We start from the raw sequence: 23,121 nt of genomic DNA, 5'->3' as shown, positions 1-23,121 counted from the left end.
CCCCCAGTCTTTTCAGACACCAGGTGCTATCAGCGAGTGCCGTGTGCCTATGGAAAAACACCACAAATCCATATCATCTCGTCCAATGAAACACTCTCCTAATATGAAAGATCCCTTGTAGCCATTCATTTTAATACAAGATGTTTAAGGTCTCTTAAAGGTTTGAAACACTCACTACCAAATGTAAACAAGTCAATACATATATTGGGTCTAGTGTGTTTCCAAGTTAGTTTTAAAGCTCAGCTTTGTTCATTATTCCTTTGCTTGTTTTCTTCTCACACTGTCTCTCATACGCTTCGTTGGTGGACATTTAAAGGACATATACATGTTTTTGTAGTGTGTTATTGTGCCTCGTCTCCTCTATTTCTCCACTGCTGTAGACATACTTTCACTTTCACTCCCCACCTGTTGCTGACACACAAACATTAACCACGTAGGTTCAGTGTTTATAAAAGTAAAAATTCCTGCGTTGTGTGTGTGTGTGTGTATGTGCATGAACACACTGAAACACCACGTATACATCAGTGCATCTCTCTATTTATGTGTTTCGGAGAATCTGAAAATGAGATTGCAGTAACCGTTTCAGATGCACATATACATACATAGTACATAAATTACATTTAACTCATAGCTTTAAATTATTCAGATGTAAACAGTACATTCATTCATTAATATGTCTTGCTACATATCCTGTCTGTCCTCTTCAACAGCCAAAAAGCTGTAACTTTAGTAACTGCAAGTGCAACAGTTAATACCATTGAGGTTAAAGCTGGCATTATTTGTATAGTGGTTGAGTTCCACTGAGGTCCCACGGGTGCCTCAGACAAGATACAGTGGCACCACTCTTCTGATCCGCTGTCTACAAATAGGGCAATTCTGTCGTGGCAGAGCCTGGTAGCAAGTGAAGCAGCAGCAGACGTGTCCACAGTCCAGCAGAATGCAGTTCCGTGGCTGAGAGAGGCAAATCACGCACACAGTCTCCAATTCATTGTTGGCCTCAGTAGCTGCTGCAGGCGCAGTCACTCTGGGGGCTTCAGACAGCCGCCGCTCAAAATCCCTTCTCGCCTGGTCCCGCTGCCACCGCACTTTCATGCTGTTGTAGTAGCTTCGACCGACCCAGAAGAGGGCAAAGGTCGTGGCCAAAGCTGAGGCAATGGCCAGCGCCTTCCACCAAAAAGCCACATTCTCTCGGTTTTGTCGCAGGGTATTGAAGTCCTTGATACTCAAGAAGTATGGTGCACTGTTGGTGGGCGGTCGAAGATTCAGGGTTCCGTCCTTCTCCAGTATCAGTTCACCTACGCCTGTAAGGATTGTACCAACCTGAGAAAAGAGGAAAACAAAATGCTTTCTCAATTGTATATGAATTCATGGCTGCATTACGTTTCTAATCTAAACACTTACTTTGAGCATTTCCTCAGTCTCCAGTTGCCCTTTAATTTTCTCCCCGCTGAGGTATTGTCCTACGATGTCACTCAAGCTGAGATTGGCCTGGTGAAACTTCTCGTAGATAATCTCCATAAGGTCTCCAGAGGACTGCTGAGGACTCAGGACATTGACTGCTGTCTCATCTGGTCCCACTAATGTGAAGGGCACTGCATTCAGATTCTGGAGTAAGATTTGTTCATTGTCTGACCTGCAACAGGTAGAGCGAGACATGACATGACAAAATGATGTGGCTCAGTGGGATAACCCATCACATCAAATCTGCCAGTCGAGCTGAATTGGTAGAAAATGTAGTGAAACACCTGTGCTTGGTTTGTGCCGCTGCAGATATGTGGTACTTGTGATCACATGGACAGAGGAAGAATGTGTGACTGCGTGGCCGCCATTTGCGTCCGTGTGAAATTCTGTCAGTGATATTTTCTCACATCTAACAAAGAAGTTATTTTTGCCTAAACTCGACCAAATGTTCAAAGAGGTCTGTCAGAGGACTGTACTCCAAAGTCAGGTTTGTGAGTTAAGTTGAGCTCACTTTTAACGCACGTTACCATGGTAACTTAAGCTCTGAACATAAACTTGTCCTGGCCAGGTTATGTTCAGAGTTTGGGATTAAAATGCCCTAAAACAGTGCTATGATTTCACTGTTGCTCTTCTAGGCGATATTCTCTGTGAGAGATCTACTGTAGACTCTCAGATAAAGAAAAATAAAATGTCCTGTATGCTATTTAATTAACAATGTTGACACTGAACACCTTGTTTCAGGTGATATTGATGTAGCGTCTGAGGTGAAGAGACACTGACATTCATGCTGAATATATTACATCATCCAACACTGAAACACTAAATGAATGATTGATTTCACACCTCAGTTTTTCATCCATCGTAAGATGATGAAACTACCCTACCTTTTACTCCAGGTAGTATTCTTTTTTTTAAATTAGGATTGAATGCATGCAGCTGAACATGAATATTTACAAAATATATAACCTGCCCTAAATGTAAATAGAATAATCTTGACGTGATTTAAATGGGTTATAATGTTAATGTAAAGACAGGCTGCACCATGGAGGTGCCATTGTTCTATATTGTGATAGGGGATCGTGAATGTTATCACAGTTTCTGACTTGTAAGCATTTACATTTGTCTGCATGTTGTAATATTATGGTAAAAACCTAGACATTTATAAAAATCTTAATCATAATTCTGCACTGATATTCCACTCACCAGCTCCTTGTGAAGCCATTCCACAGCAACCTCTGTTGTTTCACCATGTACTTCTGCAAAACGCCGACCGCTTCTTTTTGAAACTTACTCTTCAGAGACTTGACTACTGGTTCCACAGCACCTACATGCACAAGCATTCGCACAGAAAGTATATGGCTCTTTTAATGACTAAACATGGATCAAGTCTCGTCTGTGTCAGAAATGGTGAGACCCTACCAATTACCTTCGAGGACAACATACTGCAGACGCGCTCCTGGAGTTATTTGCAAAATGTCTTTGAGTCTCCCATCGATGGTGAGATGTGGAGCGTCCTGTGAACACAATACACAGTCGATTTGTTAATGCAGGATGTAGAATTGTTGATGGTGCACCACAGGAGCTGCTGTTGCCTCCTTTGCCCACAGGGTGGGGCCAGAGAAAGGTCACCAATCATACTTTCTCTTTGAGAATATCAGGTATCAGTCACAACCTAAAAATATCATGTTATTGCTGAACTAGATGGAAAATGTAGGAAATAGAGACAACACAATGGTGCATAATGATATAATAATGATGATTATAATAAAAAAACAGGAAGAGTTTAACTGAAAATGCTGACTTAAGCATTGCTTCATTTGATCGGTGTGTGATCTGCCTACTGAGTGCCCAAATACAAATTAAAACCTTCATTTTGATGGGTAAAATGTCAGAAAAGTAAATTATTTAAAAATTGTAAATAGCAAAAAAAATGTTCAGTGCAATGAATGAAACGTTTCTGAATCTTTGGCAAGTTTTAAAGAGTTTTTGTGCATGTTCAAGGCACCAAATATGTGACCAGAGCAGAAATGTATAATGATCTGAGCAAAAACAACGGGGCCTTTGCGTCACTCAGTGGCCGTGCCCTACAAATGCTCTTATGCAATGTCTGACGTTGCAAAAAAGAGACAGAGTTTTAGCCACAAGCCTTATTATTGAGAACGTTTCAGAGACAGTAGAACGCTGATCCAGATGAAGAGGGTTTAAAGCATTACGTAAAAACTTGAAGATTGTTTCTATGGTATCACAACTAATCTCAGTCCCAGCTATGGTTTAAACAGCATGACAAAAAGAAATGTGTTCATTTGTAAAATAGAAAGCAAGAGGAGGGAGAGGCCAAAAGAAGAAGAAAAAAAAGATAGTAAATGCTATACTACTTACATCAAGTTTTTCAACTACAGACTGGTTCCTCCTGTACACATAGTAGATGGCGCCTGTGATTGCAAAGCTGGCCCCAAGATTCACAATGTCTGCAATCCCAACAGGTAAACTGTTCATTTCCTCTGGTTCTCCTGTCACTGCTGTAGGAGCAAACCTGCACAAACATCTGCAATGTAAGAAAATTGGTAGATGAGTTGAGTCGTGTCGCCCGGTGACATTCCAGTCATTTTATGACACAACATGATGTGATGGAGACAAGGCAGAAGTACAGCGGTGACATAGTGCTAATAAAGCCAGACAACTTCATGCAAGATTATAGCTGGAGAAGACAAGAAGTGCCCAAGAAAGTTTTAATAGTGGATTATACTACTGTATTTTAATCATGATGGCAGTTTTTTGATCGCTTTTAAAATGCAACGCAAAATTCAAAGTGCTCCCTAACCATGGTAATGTATTATCACATTTCTTGTCAATATAATATTTGAAATTAAAAATGAGTGTTGTAAATAGACTTTCTGATTTGACACCTATTACTTGAGTGATGTTTTGAACTAAGCTAGAAATAAAATGATACATTGTCAAGTTGTCTAAATGATCATGTAACTTGCCTGAATGTTTTGGACTATCAATCAGAATTTAAAAATAAATCAGATTGTTCATCGAAGTTGTCATCTTAACATTCCACTTTGATCTTTTCTTTGATCTTCCAAATCATTCCCCTTCCAGTTTACATGAGTTGGCATACATTTAGTCACAATGTCGCCACCTGCTGGTTCCTCACTTCTGAAAACCAACATGTAAACCCTACCTTCTTTTGTTTTTTTATTGCTTTTATTTAATTATATTCTTTACTCACTTGAACTTGCTCTTGTGTGACATTGTCTTCTTGGTTTTATCCTGTTTTGTCTGTCAAAGCACTTAAAGTAAACTTGTGTTGTTTATTTTAAAGATGCTTACTCCAATCAACACAGTCTACAATAGAGATACAGATCTGTGACTTTGCCTGTTAAAAATCCGAGTTGACAAGTGAACACAGAAATTCCGACTTCTGACTACAACTGGAATGCACCACCTCGTACTTTAAAGGTATTAACTTCAATTACTATTGAAAATTCCCATTTTGTTACACCTGTCATGGAAATATTCTGTGAAATGTTGTCGTCACTGTTATTATTTACTATTAAACATGAAATCATGAGGGCCAGGATTATGTCACATCAAAATAAATCACTAGGACTGACTGCTTGGGAGCTTGACAGCATTTGCAAGTCACTCATGTGAAATATTGACAATACTCAAAATTCACTCTCATCCAAATAATGAAAATTTGTCACTATCTCTTCTCGCTGGCTTTTAACACTGTTGTAACACGCGCTGTTTAAAGGCTGTTGGGGAAACAACCAGGTGGACTATGTGAATGAAAGTGAAAGACAACAGTTCTACGACATTTCATATCTGGGATTTTCTGTTTTTTTCTTTTAAACCCATTTTATGATCAGAGCAAAACGTTGAATCTGTTGGGGGAGCTGTTCTACGATGTTTACATTCTTCTGGACTGTCTATATGATAATATAGGGTAATGGTCACCCTGAGTCTGTGGGATGTGGGAATACTTCCTTTAAAAAACATGACTTCAAGAGGTCACTTCATGGGCTGTCCTCTTGTTTTCTCCCTCTTTAAAAACTATTATTAGCTAAGCAATGTTAGCAGCAGCAGCGATACAGATGTGTCTTAATAGCAAGTGCGATAAATGAGTCTGTTTTTACCTGATAAATAGTGAAGACGACTCAGCTTGACATGTTCGACTCGAATAGTTGTTGCTCCTGTCACGTAAAACGCAAGTGTCGCAAACCTAGCGTCACGTGACGATGTCAGCGCATGCTCGTTGTGGCTTCTCTCCGCGTTCGTCTATCTGCCGCCGAGATGGCAGGAGGTGTCCGGAGAAAGTCCCCCGGCTCCCCTTCCCAACTGTGGGGGAAGCTTCACTCTCTGTGGCAGGACAAACATTTGGTCCTCTTCAAAACGGAATACACGTTTCTGGTCGTCTCAGTTCTGTGGTTCCTGGAAATCGCGATCAATGTGTGGGTCATACAAAAAGTAGCATGTAAGTAGATGCGCGGCTAGTTAGCATGCTAGGCTGTTTTTTCGCCTTTCTCAACGAGCCCCCCCGCTAAGTGGCTAGCACTAGCCAACCCTGTAACTTACGATGCCACCTGTCATAGTAAATGTACTGTCTTTGCATAAGCACGTACAGTTGTCTGCCCCGTGCTGGCATTAAGTAGCGTTCCTCGCTAGTTTTCAAATTTCATGCAAGTAAAGCTATTTTTTTTTAACACCGCTACGTTATTACAGTTTATTAATAAGCCTTCGAATGCCTTTAATGACATTATTTATTCGACAAATCCACACTTCAGGACTGCAGCCAAAACGTTCAAGAACATTCATTGCCAGATCATTCTTTATTGTTGTTTCTATTTTAGTTTGTGGTTGTTTTTACATTGCCTTTTTTTTCTGCTGTCTCTTCTAAGAAAACTATTTAAGTAACAGCTATATAAAACAAAAATATTAATAGAATGGAAGCAAGTAAACATTTGACTTTTTATTTGCATGTTAACCGACTCAAGTGCTTACTCCGTATAGGCATAGGTAACTCCGCATTTTTGGTTTTTTAAATGTCGTATCAAATTTTGAACATTTGGGCAACGAATAATCAAGATTGACTTTAATCGATGAATCTGCCAATTCTTTTCTCGATTAATGAAGTCATCCTTTGGTTTCTCAAACCTGGAAATGATGACGTTCTCAATTACATGTTTTGTCCCCAAACCAAAATGATTCTGTTTTAATGATTTTGTCATATGGAGCAAAGCAACCAGAAAGAAATCACATGTAAGAAGCTGGAAAATCAAGAGAAACTTGTTTCAATTCTTGAAAAAAATACCCAAACCGATTTTTCAAGTATCAAAATTGTTGACGATTAATTTAGTAATCATTAATCAAGCCATAATGTAATGTTGTGTCACTATAGGCTATATATATTGGACAGTGCTCATGTAAATGGGAATTCAATGAATGGGATATTTAAGTACATGTAATTGTCAAATTCAAACCTTGCAGAAGCATTCAGAGAGTGCAACTGTCCGAAGTCAGAAGTGCTGGGTTATTGGTGTCCATGGATTTTGTAATTTTTTACAATATTTCATAAACAAATGTAATAATAGTAACTAGTAGTATTAGTAATGATTGTTTAATTATTAGGTAACCTTCCTCATCATTCATGGTGTCTGGTTCATATTCTTACAGACACTGAAATAGATTGGAAAGCCTACATGGATGAAGTAGAAGGCGTCATCAATGGCACCTACGACTACACTCAGCTCAAAGGAGACACAGGTCCCTTGGTGTAAGTTTCTATGGTTCTTCTCCTATTCATAATTGTGTTCTTGCCATCATGTGAACTGAAGAAAAAAGCATCAAAACTATGATGCAGTGAAGCCGTTTTTACAAATAACACCAAGGCTTTTGAGTTTGGTAACAAGCCAAACACAAATTTTAACTAATCTTTCCACCTGTTGAGGGATTTACAAAAAACTGAAATAAAATATTAGCCACTTGTGGCTGAGTCTGTAAGTCAGAAATGTTGCTAAGTTAAAGCATAGAAAAGTTAACAAGAGATTAGTTAGCAAATCCAATGGATAATGTTTGATTATCCATAGGATTTGCTGAACAGGCACCAGCACTATGCTCATGAAGAAAACGATAGATGATCCATCATGTAGTTGGATGTAAACATTGGTGGTGGAGTCTGGGATAAATGAGCTCCTTGTCGTTGCAGGTACCCGGCTGGCTTTGTCTACATCTTTACAGCTCTTTATTACATCACCAGCCACGGCACAAACATTCGTCTGGCTCAGTACATTTTTGCTGGATTCTATGTCATCACGCTGCTGTTCGTCTTCAGAATATACTACCGCACTAAGAAGGTCAGTCTGTGGTGACACTATTCTGCAAAGTGTTTATATCCTATCTTTTCATTAGACTGCGCTCTTTATCTTTGTATGAGTTTTGTTCCTTTTCCTCTACAGGTTCCTCCCTACGTGTTCTTCTTTGTGTGTTGTGCCTCCTATAGGATCCACTCCATCTTTGTGCTGCGTCTCTTTAATGACCCAGTGGCAATGATGCTGCTGTTTGCAGCCGTCAACCTCTTCATGGATGGATACTGGACCCTGGGCTGTGGCCTCTACAGGCAAGTGTGGTCTCTGTAATACAGCTTCTTATGTCTCCCCCTGTTATTTAAGTGTAATGTGTTCACAGAAGTCATGTATTCCTTTACAAATCTTAATTATGAGATCTTTGCCATGCGTTACATCATGAAATTACAACTCCAGTCTTCTTCTCTTTCTGACAGTTTAGCAGTGTCTGTAAAAATGAACGTGCTTCTTTTTGCCCCTGGGCTACTTTTCCTCCTCTTATCTGAGTTTGGTCTTATCAGGACAATACCAAAACTTTCTCTGTGTGCAGCAATACAAGTAAGTGTCCCATTTAATACAAACATTAAAAGTCTTTTTTATTTACAAATCTAAATGGACTCTTCTTTCTTGATATTTCAGGTTTTGCTGGGCCTGCCTTTCCTCTTGGATAATCCAGTTGGTTATGTGAGCCGGGCTTTTGATCTTGGCCGTCAGTTCATTTTTAAGTGGACTGTGAACTGGCGCTTCCTGCCAGAATGGCTCTTCTTGAATCGCTACTTTCACTTATTCCTGCTGGCTGCCCACCTGCTGACTCTTCTGCTCTTTGCTTTCCGCCGGTGGAAGAGGTGAGATGGATTTTTCACATGTTCAGGTTCACAAATCAGGAGTTAAACTTTGTTTTACTATGGAACACATTTGATGACATCGACCCTGAAGTTGTGTTCGAGTGCTGCTCTTCTGTTGTGTGTTACTTTTTTTTTTTACCTTTGTCACTCTACTGACAGCATGCCTACAGACAATGTGACAAACTACTGTTGAGTTTAAATAACACATTTTGGCACTGCTTTTGTCAATGAAATGCCACCAAAAATGTTAAAATTGGCACTTTCAGCATCGCTCTATTCTGACTTTTTGTGACCTCACTCATGCACAATTGTACAAAATAACAGGTTGTAGCTTTAAAACTGTTTTTCCATGTACTCATAGTTGATCTCATGATTAAAGGGCACTGGACTGTAGTCATCTGGGGACAGTGCCAGATATATGTGCATGTCAGTTGCATAACTATGATTGTCAATGTTAGATTTCTGCAGAATTTTACCCAAAGGCAGCATCCATCCATCCATCCATCCACTATCTACCGCTTTATCCTCTAGCATATATAAGCTAAATAGATGGGGTCCAAGAGTCAACCCCTGAGGGACTCCACATGTCCTAGCCATTCGATCAGATCTCTAACTTCCCATGGTCACAAAATCACTCGGCTTCTCCAAGTAGGACCTGAACCGTAAACCAGTGTCCCTTAGACTTAAACCATTGTTAAATGAATTCACACAATGCTAAAATACACAGCTTAAATTGACATAAATTACACAATGCAGCCAGATTAGCAGTTAAGAGTTAAATCATGAATATTGATGCCAGGTAAATGTTCTGTCTGTCTTATCAGGCCAGGAGAAAGCATCTTTGAGCTTTTCAAGGACCCAAGCAAGAGGAAAACCCCACCTCAGCAGAGCACAGTGGATCATATCCTTCTGTACCATTTGAATATATTCTGAAGATTATTGTTATTATCTAACATGTCTATATGATATTTGCCAGCTAATTAATGAATGAATGATACCGCTGCTATTCAATGGGTCTGTGTGGGACCTTAACAGTTGAGCACAGATAGTGCTGATTTTGTTCACTTCTAACTTCGTTGGCATGTGCTTCAGTCGTTCGCTGCACTATCAGTTCTATGTCTGGTACTTCCACACGCTACCATACCTGCTCTGGAGTGGAGGAGTCAAGAAGCTGGCCCATCTGCTCAGGTAACAGGAACACTGTCACACATTACAGCCATATTGAAACAGTTAGACTTATGTAACCCTATCTATATTTTTTTCATCCTCGTGTTCAGGGTGCTGATCCTGGGTTTGATCGAGCTTTCATGGAACACATACCCCTCCACCAATGGCAGCTCAGCTGCTCTCCACGTCTGCCACCTCATCATTCTCCTCTGTCTGTGGCTGGCTCCGCCTCTGTGTTCAGCTCCGGCAGAAAAACAACAGGCGCCCGTCAAAGACAAACGCAAGTGAGGGTCGGCCCGATCGGACTGGACGTCGTGAATGGTCAAATCAGCTGCTGAGAGCCGTCACACCCGCTTCCCTTCTCTCTGACCCTCAGAGGGAGGTCACGGAGGTAGAGAATAACAGGAGCCATTTGTTGCTTCTCAGCTCAGCTCACTGCTAAAAGTAAATGTGGATTTTCGTCTGCAGACAAATGAAAATGGGATGTAGCTGTCTCTTGCACAAGAGGTAAAAAGAAAAAGAACATATGGATTCTCAGGTTTCATTTTCCAGTTGATGGGAGTGGAGAAGGAATTACTATTTGTGGCAAAAAATTATTACTTGGAATATATTTTAGCTTAGGGGGTTAATACTACAGTTTGACCATAACTGGTCTGGTCTGGTCTTTTTTTTTTTTCTTCCTTTTCTGTGGATATTCTAGTATTAATCAGCCATTTAATGGGCGATTATTATTGTTTTACGTAATATTAAAAAGCAGTGAATGTTGAAGAATGTAATACATATCCCATACTTATTGTAGTCCATCAAACATTAGCTAGTGGCATTTCCATTTATCACAGTTATATCACTCTTCTCCAGTACAAGGCCAAAAAGGTTTTCCACTAGTTGATCTTTTTACACAAATGTGGAAAACAAAGCTGCTTTTTGTCTATTCTGAATTGTTACATAACAGTCGTCCTATGTTCTGAGTGCCCCCTACACCCATCAGCACATAAGTGCATGTAATGTGAAAAAGTAGCAGTTGACTGAAACGGAAGTATAATATTTTATAATAAACAGAGATATCACTTCACCTACTTGCTATTCGCTGCTTCTTTTTAACACATGGGTTTGTTAAGCGTCACGACAAGTTAAATTCCAGCATGATTTTTTATTATTATTTTCCCAACAATCGGTTCATTAAAGTAGTCTTTCAATAGTTTATCAAATTATCCCTGATAATGAGAATTGTTTCCATCCGACTCTCCATGAATGTGATTAGACTGAAAGCTAAAACTGAGACTACAAACGCTCCTTCGGGTGATCAAGGCATTCTTGTGATTGCATAAATCATGAGTATAACAAAAGGCCTCTTGGTTGATGCTATGTCAGGGATTGTTTTGTCATATTGATAAAAATCCTACGTCAGTAACATTTTTCATGTGCAACACAATATTAAAAGTTTATGGGGTTAGTGGACCCTGCAGATAAAAGACAAGATTTCCATTTCCACTGTAAAGGCAGCACTACTTTGGAGTTGCTATCATAAGCAACAAATGAGTATATGTAAATCTGATCTGTCTCGAGTTTTCACATGGTTGTCTCACATGTTATTGGGATTATAACACAGCATGTTGAGTTTGATGTTCTCATCCCAGTGGCGTAGCAGCAGGAACAGCTGTCTGGCAGCTCCTTTCAGACCCGCCAGGTCCACTCCTTCGGGCAGCTCCTGACAGCGCAGCCAGAAGTCTGCTTTTGCTGCAACCAGTTCCCACTCCATGAAGAAGCCAGCACAGCGGTGCTCGAGCCACGCCAGCGCCACGGCTGTGGCCCAGCTCGAGCCCTCTATGTCGTCTTGAGCCAACTGGCAGCTCACCTGAAGGTCAGCAGGCTCTATTGAAGAGCATTCACACACATCTGTCTCCGATCCACGACCACTGTCTGCTTGGCCGTACCTCTGGCTCTGGTAGAGGCCAGTTGATTCCTCCAGAGAGCCCTCCTCCAAGCTGGGGAGGTCCGGATGTGACGTGACGGGCTCTCGGTCAGACAGGTGTCTTCGGCGAAGCCTTGGCTCCAGCATCAGGGGAGTGCTGTCTGGAGTGTGGTGGAAAGAAGGTGCAGGTGACTTGGCGAGAAAGGAGGAGGAAGGAGAATAGGTAACATGGTGACTGGAGGGAGTAACAAAGGGCTTTGAGGAGGTGGATAAAGATGGAGCACTGGGAGATGTAGACCGGAAAGGTGGGCTGAGGCTGCGGCGGTGGAGGCTGTAGGGTGAAGCCCTTTTTAGGCGGTCCACTGGTATCTGGACACATTCTGAGTAGATCGCCGTCAACAGAAAGGCTCCTGATGCCAGCTGCAGGCGCACCTGATGACGCACCAGACAGACATTACAGTATTACAGTGGCAGTATAGTATCCATGTTTGCTCTCTATAGATCAGTAACGCTGCACAGATGCCTTTACAGTATAGGGTTCCCAAGACCAGTAGACCTTGTTTGTTTTATAAAAATAATGAAGTAACTATGCCTGTATTGCTCACCAGAGGCAGGTAGTCTGGGGCCTCCGTTTCAGGTTGTTTCTCTGTCTCTGCAGACAGACAGTGGGACTTGAGAGGAATCTGCTTTCCTGATGAAAAAGAAGACCTGAGTCTGCCGAGTGGGAACCTGGAATATGTTGAATGGAAATGTGTTTTTGCATTTGGATACGTACTGTATATCTACATTGGAATTTAGACACACAGACACAAAATAAACACATCGTTTTTGAGATCAATCACTGCTACTGAAAAATCTACGTGACACTGGATGTTCAAAGAGACAAATACTTGCACCAAAATTGCAGGCTCATCATTGAAAGAACAATAATAAATACTTGTATGTGTAAAAACTAGAGAAAGCGCTCCCTCTCTCTCTTTGTAGTTTTCATTCAAAGGCCATAATCTACATCCCGATAAAAATTAATCTAAATGAATTTTTAAGTTTTTGAGTTACGCTGCTTGCAAACACACAAACGAACACTGGCAAAAACAACCTCCTCGGTGAAGGCGACTCATCGGGTTCTACATTTACAAGCCTCATTTTTTATTATCATTGTAATTAAATGTGAAAGTCGTCTTTACCTGGTGCCAAAGAAGCTCTCCATTGACTTGCTCTCTATTGATCGCTGTGAGCGAGTGTATGAGGCACCTGCTATTGCTGGGGCTGTAGCAGAGTGGACATTACCCCCTGTATCTGAGACAACGACATGGAATACAACGTTTAACAGCATTGTTTCATTAGCAGCAGTTATAAAGTGATGTTTCCTGACTGGATTGAAAGGCTTAGTTCACCCAAATTACAAAAGGAATTGTCATGGATCTTGTTGTTGAAGATTACAAATTCAATCCCCCATCTCAGTGCACCTCTGTTGCAGTCTTTGGGTCTCACACCTCCAAACCTTGGTATATAAACCACAGAAATCTGCACATTCAAAGAGGTTGTTTTAGAACTATGTCAAAGAACTACCTCAGGGAATACTGATGTGTTTTTCTTCCACACAGACCCAGCTCTCTTTAGATGCCTCTAACCATGGGACTAATGCTGCACTGGCGTGTTTTCTCTGACTAAGTCGACAGCAATACTTACTAGCGTCCCAGGATGTAAGGCTACAGGGAGAGGCAGGAGTGTCATCTCTGTCTGAGAGATACAAAGATTGTCGATGACCTAAAGTGTTAACAGCAAATATGGGTGTTAGTATAATTCAGTCTGTTTACCTGTGGAGTTCCAGGTGTCCTCCATCTCTTCACTGTCTCTGCTGGAACGCCTTCTGCCCAAACCTGCAGAATAAGCTCGCTGCCTGCGACTGCTTGACTGGGAACTCCACCTGTTCCCCAAATGCATCCCTACAGTAGAAAAACAGATTCAAATGGTAAACTTGCAGTCATATCTCTACATTTTATTTACTTATTAGAGGGTAAGAGCAGGCTTTGTATTTGTATTAGCTTAAATAGTTTAAGTGTGGTCATGTATAGTATAGTAGACTTCCTAGACCTCATTATGGTCATTTAATCAGAAAACACCCTTCAAAAGAAGCAAACTTTAACTTCTTGAAGAACTGGTTGAATTCCCTTGAAAAATGTGCTGGCAACACACCTGTGTTTTTGACGTCCATGCTGTCTGGCAGGCCCTTGTTGAGGTTGCTGTCAGTAGTAGTGAAGGCCGTGTACATGCAGATGATGTTACAGTGCTTGCTGGTCTGGATAGCTTTCATACGATATCGCTTAGCTGACCCTTAAAACAAAAAAAGAGAAGTTAAGTACAGATACACCAGTCAGTGAAAGAAATCGTCGGTAAAACCTCACCATGTCCACTGTCACTCTCCTTCTCTGCCATTTTCTCAAAGTCTCTTATCACTGAACGAGCCGTCAGTTGGTGAATTATCTCTTCCCATGGCTCCTCTCGTCTTCCACCTCCACCTCTCCCTCCCTCAGCCTCTGGTGTCTCCTGGTCCTCAGAAGTCCAGAGGTGACCCAGGTCAACAGTCACCTCCCATGACACAGGCCTGCCACCGAGCATGCCGTGAATGAGTGAGCGGCACTGACCTGGAGGGGGATCCTCTGGGTGAGCAGCAGTGAAGAGATACTCTGGATCTGTGAAGCTGTCCCAGTCCAAAGGAGAGGCGGGGAACAGGAGACCATCTGAGGGTGAGAGTGAAGACGTGAGGGACAGAAACCTGTTGCAGGGAGAATAGTATGCAGACAGTAATCCTGGTTTTCTTGGTAGCATCTTACTAGAGTCGGTGAGGCTTCTGCGGGACATCGTTGACGGGGGCTTTGTCTCCCCGTCACTTTCTTCCAGTCGGCCTCCCAGCGTTTGGTCAAAGGAGACTCTCTCCAGAGCTCGCCGTAGGCGATGCATCTCCAACTCACCCTGTGGGGAGGAGAAACTCCGTGCGGCCATGGTTGAACGGGCCAGAGCTTTTTGTCTCTTTCGACACTCCTCACCACTATCCAGACGCACACTCTGGTTTCAGAGAAGAGAACATCGAGCATGTCAGACTCTTCAAAACCCAGTTTGTGGATTTCATTTTGGGGTTTCCTACAGCTCAGTCTCCTACATTGTCTCCACCTGAGTCAAATACCACAGCAGGTAGAGTTGTACAATTTTCCATTCTTGCTTTCAGTGTATTCTGGTTTGTGATGTGGGTTAATAAAATCATGACTTAAATTTTCATCTGCAACATTGTTGGTGTTATGTAGGTAGCATTTTCAAGTATAGGTCTTTGGTCATGTACCTTTTCATAACATTAAGTTACACAACTCCAAAGAAGCATTTTTACAGTAAATGTCACCTTTTTTGCTCCATTATCAGGAAAAACGGAGAGGTTTTGCTGCCATCCTGAGTCTGCCCAGCGAGACAAGGATGACCTCTGTTCTGGAGTGGGCATCTCCTCAAGGCCTTGGGGTAGAGACCCTGTATCCAGCACTGAACCGGAGGACCGAGGGTCACCGCCTGCTGCTGAGTCAGTGTTTGACGAGGCGGGTATGAGTGAGTGGGACTGTGTGTGTAGACTCCGCTCACTACTGAGGGAGCAGCGAGTGAGGACATACTGCTCCTGGATGTAAGAGCTCTCCTGGATCCTCCTCCTCACATCACTGGACCAGTCCAGGTCTACACCTAAAGTGGGCGAACACCACTTTGTTATTTACAATGCCAGGAAGTGACCAGTCTGCAAATGGAAGCTCCGCTAATGAGTGACTGACCTGGGCTGATTCCAGGGTCTGTGTCTTTGGCGCAAGAGAATTCAGAGGATATCTCTCTTGAAATTTCCCTCAGTGCCTCCTCTAAGTCAGTGCCATCTGCACACGTCACCACAGGCATTAGTTCGGAGGTAGGAGGTGAAAGCTCATCGGTCGATTGTCCAAAAACGGACCCAGTGGAGCCACGATAAACACCTTTATAGCCTTGACCAGGTGTCTGTAAAATATGATCCTGTTCAGAAATATAGTTTCTCATACTGACACACACAGACATACTTTCTGTTACACAAAAAAAATGTAATATACCTCTGTCCTTTTTGCTTTGAAACCTGTCATATCATACAGGGTACAGTATCCAATTAGGCAATTCCCAGCATAGAGCGGAGGGATTTCATTGGGCGAAAGAAGAGCCTCCATGTTTTCTGGCAAGTACCAGTCAATCCGCAGGTCAGTGAGCACAGGTTCAAAGGCCTTTTTCAAGGACTTGATTAACTGAAACGCAAGATTAGTCACGGCAGTTTACACTCCATTTTCTTTGATTATTAATAATTCACGTTCTATAATTGAAAATTCTCTAATACAACTGAATCTAAAGTGCTAATTCTCTCAAGAAATGGCTAAGATAACTTGTCGTTTTACAATACTTTTTTTTAAAGATACTGATTACTCTGTGTACATAATTTGATCATTTATGAACATCTTTGAGTCTGGTGCCAATAATTGTTCTACACTTCATAACTTTCTCCAGTAGGTGGCAGTGTTGCAGAGCTGCTGACCTTGGGCTGGAGTCTCTCCTCCTCATCCAAGAACTCTGTCGTCCCCCCTGTTAATTTGGCAACGCCCTGCAGGAGACGCCTGCAGGCTCGAGGACCAAGGCCCAAACCAAAGCATCTGCAGAGGTGATATGATATATCACCATAAGTATATAATCATTTTAAACACATCAAGCACAAGTTACTAATTTATAGGCGTCTTTGTGTGTTGTTTTCTTTGCGGTGGTCACAAGCCATTGCCATTTGCTTCATTTTTTGAGTTTGAAAAAAGGCTTAGACCTTATAATGTGTCTGTGACTGCTTCATACTGTTAGTACACTACGAATAAGAGGATAGAAATGGAACAAATGGATGTGGACTGAGGAAGAAATACGGTTATACACACTGCGGGACAGCCAAAATACAGTGGGGAAAGTCAGTTCAACAGGAGAATACTAATGAAGCATAAATGAAGTAATTGTGCATTGCTGAAGGGTCTGGGGAAAATCCGAGGGGCGGGACTCTCACTGCAGAGGAGTGCACTTAACAGGATTACTGGGCGTGGCTGAAACATACTGTACCTCAGACCTAGTGCTTTGCTCTCACTTTCTCGAAATCCCCGTTTGCTCGTGTTCCCTCTCCCTCTGATTCCGTCTTGTCTCATCTCTGCCCTCACGCTGAGTCTGTGTCATATATTTATCACCTCACTCTGCCCACACTCACTGCACTCCATCCTCTCTGCTTCCCTGAGCACTCTCAGTGATTTAATGTCCCATTACATCCCAGCCAAAGAATAAATCTTTGTTAACTGGGTGTTACAACTAACGACTGATTGCTGAAGGACCCCTCCTGATTCCCCTCTGTGCCACTCTTCACACATGGGTTTCCCATGAGTTAAATATCTAAAAGCCAGTTGCGTGTTGGGACTTCATACCTGCTAGTGCACGTGTTTCTGCGGACCAACTCCAGCACTTTGGCTACATTACCAATGGATCCATCTGTAATGATGAAAACCTGGCGAGGATATGAGCGCTGCATCGGCTGCTGGTACACCCAGGACAGCGCCCCCAGGAGGTTGGTGCCTCGCATATCCGCCCTCATCCTCTCGACATATTCATATGCCTGCGTAAGGGTGACCTGTTTGCATGCAGAAGATGAAAAGAAGAGATGCAATCAGAGCTACAGTACAGGCTGGAGAAGCAGGCGTCAGCAAAGAACACCTGTCCCGTGCAAACATCACTTCACTGTTTCATATCAGCTACCCCGATAATCCTGAGTGTGGCGAAAAAGTGTAATCGCCGCTTCTCCAATAAAGACAGAGCAAACATTCGCACATTAGCACCTGGCTTTAAACGGCTATAAATCATACCGTGGACAAACACGGCTGACAGGAGAGGAGGTGGAACGAAGTCTCCTGCGCCTCTAAAAGTGCATGAAAGGTCACCATATGGTGAGGTGTATGTGGAAAGACTGTTTGTTCTCCCAAGCCCTGGTCTGGATAAAACCTGATACTCTGCTACTAAGGCAACCAAAGGAACTGACCTATTGCCTGATTAGAGAATGGACAAAACAGAACGCATAGTCCGACATGGTTGGAAAACATCTGCTTTCAGGAGGCCTGCTTTAAATGCTCCATGTATTTTCTTTCACTGAAAATACTGTGGGTTTTGTGCGGGTTCTCTGGTTTCCTCCCACTTTCCAAAAAACATGCAGATTTGGGGATTAGGTAAATTGAACACTCTAAATTGACCATAGGTGTGAGAGTGGATGGTTGTTTGTCTGTATATGTGGCCCTGTGATGGACTGGTGACCCGTGTACCCTGCCTTTCACACTATGTCAGCTGAAATTGGCATTGGCCCCCTGCAACTCTCACGTGGAGTGAAAATACTGCTACTTATTATTGCAATATAGAATATTGCAGTACATTACATGAAATACAGAGGTGGAAAGTAACAAATTATATGGACTCGCATTTTTGTAATTGAGTAGGTTTGAGTCATTTTTAAAATTTGTAATTTTCACCTTTAAATCACATCCATTACTGAGAAAATTGGCGTTAATGAAGGTCCCTGGGTGAGTGAGAAAGTTAAAGCATATGTGACCTTTGACCCATTTTTAAGGATAGTGAGATTTGTGTCCCCAAGAAAGAACCTCACCTTGTTAAAAAAAAAAAGGAACTAAGTAACTTGTAACTTTTTTCATTTTTAGACTAGTACTTTTACTCAAAATAGTGGTGCTTTTACTATAATAAAAGTTTCCACCTTCTTTATCTGCTAGTCATGTAAACAAGACAGATTCAGATTATTCTACATTCTTATTTTCGGTCATTGTGTAACGCTAACATCAGTGCAGAGCTTGCTGGAGGTGAACAGAGGCTTTATGGTAGTGCCAAATCCCACAATGTTGAGCATGGAGCCAGAGGGGATGCTCTTCAGTGCCACCACCATGGCTTCCTGTGGAAATGGGGGGGGGGAAGAGACTTATTTATGCATCCATGCATCTAAATCTGAAAGTTAAACTCTACTTTTATGTTTGTGTGTTTCTTGGTCACTGCAGATCACCTTAACACGATGGATGTTGGTGCCACTCATGCTGCCGCTGCGATCGACGAGGAACAGCAGCTCCCTGGTGGCTTTCTGCAGCTCCGGAGGTTCACACAGCAGGTCAGGACAGAAGTTGAGCATCAAAACCGGGCTGCTCAAAATGTCCTTATGATACCGCTTCCTTACAAACTCCAGCTGAAAGTTAAACATAGGCACACTGTCTTTCAGCACACTCTAGAAAACAATCAAGTCCAGCATCTGTAAAGGCATGAGCTGTGAAAAACAAATGGGATCCAGCAACCTTCCTCTCGGGTTCAGAATCTTTGCGGGCGCAGCGGATGAAATCGCGGCGGGACCACATCTGCTGTTCATACTGCCTGAAGGAGAGTCTGCCTCTCTCTAAGATGACCAACGGGCTGTGAGGTTCTGTGAGTGAAAATATAAATGTGAGTAAAGAGAAACAAACAGGAAGAGGAAGTGCAAACACTTACCGCTGAGGTGCAGAATGATCTCTATGTGTCTGTCATATTGATGTTCTTGTGCCAGAGTGATGTAGGTGGCTGAGGCACTTTGGGCACTGGGGTCTGCGTCTGCCCTCAGAGCGTGAGTGGGGCTCTCTAGTCCTGAAAATCAGTTTAGGCAGAAAAGAAAGAATGCAGAGAATTTCATTTACATTTTTTGTGAGGTATTAATTACTTTAGACCAGGGGGCGTCAAACTCAAATGACTTAAAAACAACAACAACAGCAACTGTTCAGTATTAGGTGGGCAATACGATCTTAAAATGATCGCATGGTATCGCAATAATGATATTCATGATGATATTTCACACAATTTCTAAGTAAGAGTGTTTGATTTGATATGGAATGATGGCAAAATAGATCTGCAGACAGACAAAAGCAGACTTAAAATTAAGTAAATGATAAGGTGGAGTAGTCGTGGGCCATGTTTTCATTATAACATGATATCATGTAGTGGGCCGCATGTCGCCATCATCTCTGTTGGTTGCCTTGTTTGTTTGTTAGCAGGATTTTGGATCTAGAATTTGTTTTTTTTTCTATAAGGCTTGGATGAATTTAAAGGGAAAATTAGAAGTATGTGCTCTCTGTTTTTGATTCCAATAACGTCACAATAGCTGAATCAAACATATTTGAGAAGAATTCACCGGCCAGCAGGCAGGCCCCTCTGACAAGCAGCTGGAAGTTGAGCTCATACGGAGCCAGGTTGGCAGCTGGACTGGTGAAGATGGCGTGGGCACACTGCTGATCATAGTCTAGGATTCGATCTTGTTTTCCTGAGGTGGCACCGAAACAGCTGGTTGCTCTAAGGAGGAGGAGAACAGAGTAGACTGATAAGCAAAACAAAAAACTATTCAGGCTACATTGCATCTAATTTTCTTAAAGGTGCCACATATAGAGGTGACGTAAATACCCAGTTTCCTCTAATTTCCCCCCATTTTCACTCTTGCTTGACGTCATCTGACCAGTGACAACTGGAGTGAGTAACGACGGGTAGACGATGTGGATCGCTCCATTTTCCAACGTGGGGAGTTCGAGCGTGGTGCTTATGACAATGGACACGATGTCCATGGGGCTAATGAGGCCCGTGCCCACGATGAAGGTGGTTCTTTCAAGGTCTTCATCCAGGATGAGATGCCCTGCAAAATATAATGTAGTTACATTGTTAAACAACATAAAGCAGACAATGGAGAAAATCTATGTTGTTTTGAAATCAAAAATAATTGTAGGCTGTGTGTTGTCTCCCACAGTTGAGTAATTAGTGTGATTTGTACTTTATTTGTTCAACTCACTACCGTACCGTAATCCACAAGCAATAACAGCTGACTTTGATTTGAGCTGAAAGCATGAAGCATCTTTAATTGTTGACATTTCATATATATCCAGATGGTCGTGACTGTGAATTTATCCCTCTTCAGATATTCCTCATCAGGTCTGGGGGTTTGTAAAGATCAAGTGTCTGGAGGACAGAAAAGCATTGACTAATGTCCACGAGCAATATCCATCAAAGAAGGGGCCGGACTTATTTGTTGGTAAGTAAAAAAAAAAAAAAAAAAAAGTCCTTAAAGTATGTCAGATAATTATATTACCACGTCATAACAAAAACATTTTTCTCTTCTTACCATTGGTACATTGAATATCATGGCTGGAGCCTCCACAACAGCCCCACTCCCGACAGTGTGTTTCAAGACCAGATCCAGGGCAACAGTCCAAACAGCAGTCCTTCAGCTTCCCTCGACTCTCTATCTGGACACCCACTAGTCGGCCAGCAACGGAAGCCTCAAAGCCCACGACAACCTCCCTTTCCCCGAGAGGGTAAACGAACACCCCTACATGTACATGACAGCACATCGTAGACACATAAGACAATCATTTCAGACCTTTGCCTCTGCTGTATTTCATATTTATGTTCAGTGAATGTGATTTAATATAGAAGATAGTTTATCCCCACCATCTGCTTATCAGAAAATAAAAAGTCAGATCCTAATTACTGTTTGCTTTTTAATGTGGAATTTAAATACACTCACTAGGGATTACATCCAATGACTCACCTTCTACTGACTCCAGGTCAGCATTGGCATAGGTGAGCTGTGCAGTGATGCCCAGCGAGCAGCCGTTGGCACAGGACTTGATGCACGAGGCCTTTAGGAGCAATGGTTCCCATGTAGAACGGTTTCTCAGTCCCACCATCTTTTCAGGATACCAGCGAGCTTCACCTGTGAGGGCTGCATGTGAAAACAGGCACACAGACGACCAGTGAAAAGGTCTGAACAGACAGGACAAGAAAAGAAAAGAATATGTGAGTCTGCATTTAAATTCTCTCATTTCACGTTCAGTGAGCAACCACAGTCATCTCTGTGAATCAACTTGTGCCAAACAAAAAAAAAACAAAAAACAGATTGACCGATTATAAATCATTTAAAATGTCCTCTTGTTTTGGCATTATTATTCAGTCATGCCTCCCAGATGTATATTTATTCATATGTGCACATCAGCTCACATTAGACATGTATCCAAACTAGCTCCTTAGGCTCTTAGCAACCGGCACTAATAGTTAGAGACTTGGTCAATCATTGACATCACAGGTCAACACTGATTAAACTATGCATCAAGCTTAGCATATGCAGTCGCCATGTGAACGCGAATAAATGTGAACTTACTGTCTTACTCTTTCTTACCCACGGTCTTTTCTAACTGTACAAGATGTGTGGAAGTCAACTATTTTCCTAAGATAGGACCGTGCATGTTACAGCAGTGGACAAACAAACACATGTAAGAGACAGTAAGCATGCATTCTAAACACCAGGAGATATAAGAAATAAAACAATAAAATAAAAGTAACCCAATAAAACTGTAAATAAAACATTGTGTAACTAGAATATCTAAAACAGGGGTTCACATTTAGGATATTTCACTGATATTGCACATGTTATGTGAATTCAAATTAGAAGTGTGTGGTCTACTGAGAGCTACTGAGAGCAGTAACTCAAGTTGTATAAAACATCACTTCATGATGGACCACCTAATAAAAAAAACACACCAGTGAGTAAACGTTTGTGTATAAACATATGCCTGTGTGTTTGTGTGCACATCATGTGAGCATTTGTGTGTGTGTGTGTGTGTTCACTGGGATCCAGGTAATAGTGCGTTCATGTCTACCTATCTAACAAGATCAACAGCCTCCATCTGGTTACCATGCTCTCAGCTCATGAGAGGCAAATAAATGCCTGGTTTGTTATAGTGGGACAAACTGCTTCTGTCAGAATACACACACACACACACAAAAGGAAAAGTACATCATTGCAGCCGTCTGTAGGACCTGACACATACTACAGTACAGAGAGAGATAATTAATTATTTACACCAATTGTGCTCATGTGTGTGTCAAACACAAACACATAAAGTTCAGGTTGGACCAGACATTGAATACAAAAGCACATTTGGGTAAATGGCAGATTGGCATTGGAGTTAAAGCAGTTATTATTCCATTTTTTTTTTTTTTTTTACAGAGTGGAAATTTTTTTTTTGCTATGCAAGGTTTAATTATTCTGTCTGGCTCTTTGCAAACTCTGGCTCTGTGCAACACTGACCCCCCCCCCCCCCCCACCCCCCCCCCCCCATGTCAACTAAAAGCTCATGAGAACAAACAAAAACAAACATCCAGAGACACTTACTGTACAGGTCAATGCAGTGTCTGATCACTTGCTTCTGTGTCCAGCCTCTGCATCACTCCACCATCACATCTACTTGCATGTTTCCCAGTGACACAA

The 23,121-nt window shown here is 42.0% G+C and overlaps 3 protein-coding genes across 9 annotated transcripts; 1 reads left to right on the top strand and 2 right to left on the bottom strand.

Annotated features, from left to right (window-relative positions):
* Positions 1–517: 517 nt before the first annotated feature.
* On the bottom strand, positions 518–5,693 carry mul1a (mitochondrial E3 ubiquitin protein ligase 1a). Of its 2 annotated transcripts, none has more exons than XM_058636641.1 (6): positions 5,607–5,693; positions 3,841–4,006; positions 2,888–2,975; positions 2,665–2,785; positions 1,402–1,633; positions 518–1,320 (listed from the first exon to the last, which is right to left on the bottom strand). In XM_058636641.1, exons 2-6 carry the CDS (start codon positions 3,955–3,957, stop codon positions 820–822), a joined length of 1,059 nt encoding a protein of 352 aa, XP_058492624.1. In that variant the 5' UTR covers positions 3,958–4,006; positions 5,607–5,693; the 3' UTR covers positions 518–819. The 2 variants fall into 2 exon arrangements, with proteins under 2 accessions (XP_058492624.1, XP_058492633.1); XM_058636650.1 differs by having other exon boundaries at positions 3,841–3,994; positions 5,607–5,673.
* Positions 5,694–5,732: 39 nt separating this feature from the next.
* On the top strand, positions 5,733–10,895 carry alg3 (ALG3 alpha-1,3- mannosyltransferase). The gene is made up of 9 exons (XM_058636629.1): positions 5,733–5,944; positions 7,144–7,243; positions 7,676–7,823; positions 7,926–8,086; positions 8,249–8,369; positions 8,451–8,656; positions 9,481–9,558; positions 9,701–9,844; positions 9,934–10,895. The coding sequence occupies exons 1-9, from the start codon at positions 5,764–5,766 to the stop codon at positions 10,109–10,111; spliced, it is 1,317 nt and encodes a 438-aa protein (XP_058492612.1). The 5' UTR covers positions 5,733–5,763; the 3' UTR covers positions 10,112–10,895.
* Positions 10,896–11,383: 488 nt separating this feature from the next.
* vwa5b2 (von Willebrand factor A domain containing 5B2) lies at positions 11,384–23,105 on the bottom strand. Of its 6 annotated transcripts, none has more exons than XM_058636598.1 (21): positions 23,026–23,105; positions 21,403–21,617; positions 20,974–21,180; positions 20,265–20,490; positions 19,999–20,156; positions 19,326–19,457; positions 19,136–19,260; positions 18,853–19,029; positions 18,634–18,744; positions 17,225–17,427; positions 16,315–16,429; positions 15,845–16,030; positions 15,542–15,755; positions 15,130–15,455; positions 14,141–14,801; positions 13,932–14,069; positions 13,553–13,681; positions 13,425–13,475; positions 12,920–13,031; positions 12,341–12,464; positions 11,384–12,167 (listed from the first exon to the last, which is right to left on the bottom strand). In XM_058636598.1, the coding sequence occupies exons 2-21, from the start codon at positions 21,539–21,541 to the stop codon at positions 11,406–11,408; spliced, it is 4,296 nt and encodes a 1,431-aa protein (XP_058492581.1). In that variant the 5' UTR covers positions 21,542–21,617; positions 23,026–23,105; the 3' UTR covers positions 11,384–11,405. The 6 variants fall into 6 exon arrangements, with proteins under 6 accessions (XP_058492581.1, XP_058492590.1, XP_058492573.1 ...); XM_058636607.1 differs by having other exon boundaries at positions 21,403–21,576; positions 23,026–23,103; XM_058636590.1 differs by lacking the exon at positions 23,026–23,105 and having other exon boundaries at positions 14,141–14,476; positions 14,570–14,801; positions 21,403–21,760.
* Positions 23,106–23,121: the final 16 nt, after the last annotated feature.

The sequence above is a fragment of the Solea solea genome, chromosome 1, assembly GCF_958295425.1.
Source record: "Solea solea chromosome 1, fSolSol10.1, whole genome shotgun sequence".
Lineage (NCBI taxonomy): Eukaryota > Metazoa > Chordata > Actinopteri > Pleuronectiformes > Soleidae > Solea > Solea solea.
Note: the sequence above shows the minus strand (reverse complement) of the source record. Positions and strands in the feature narration are given on the sequence as shown.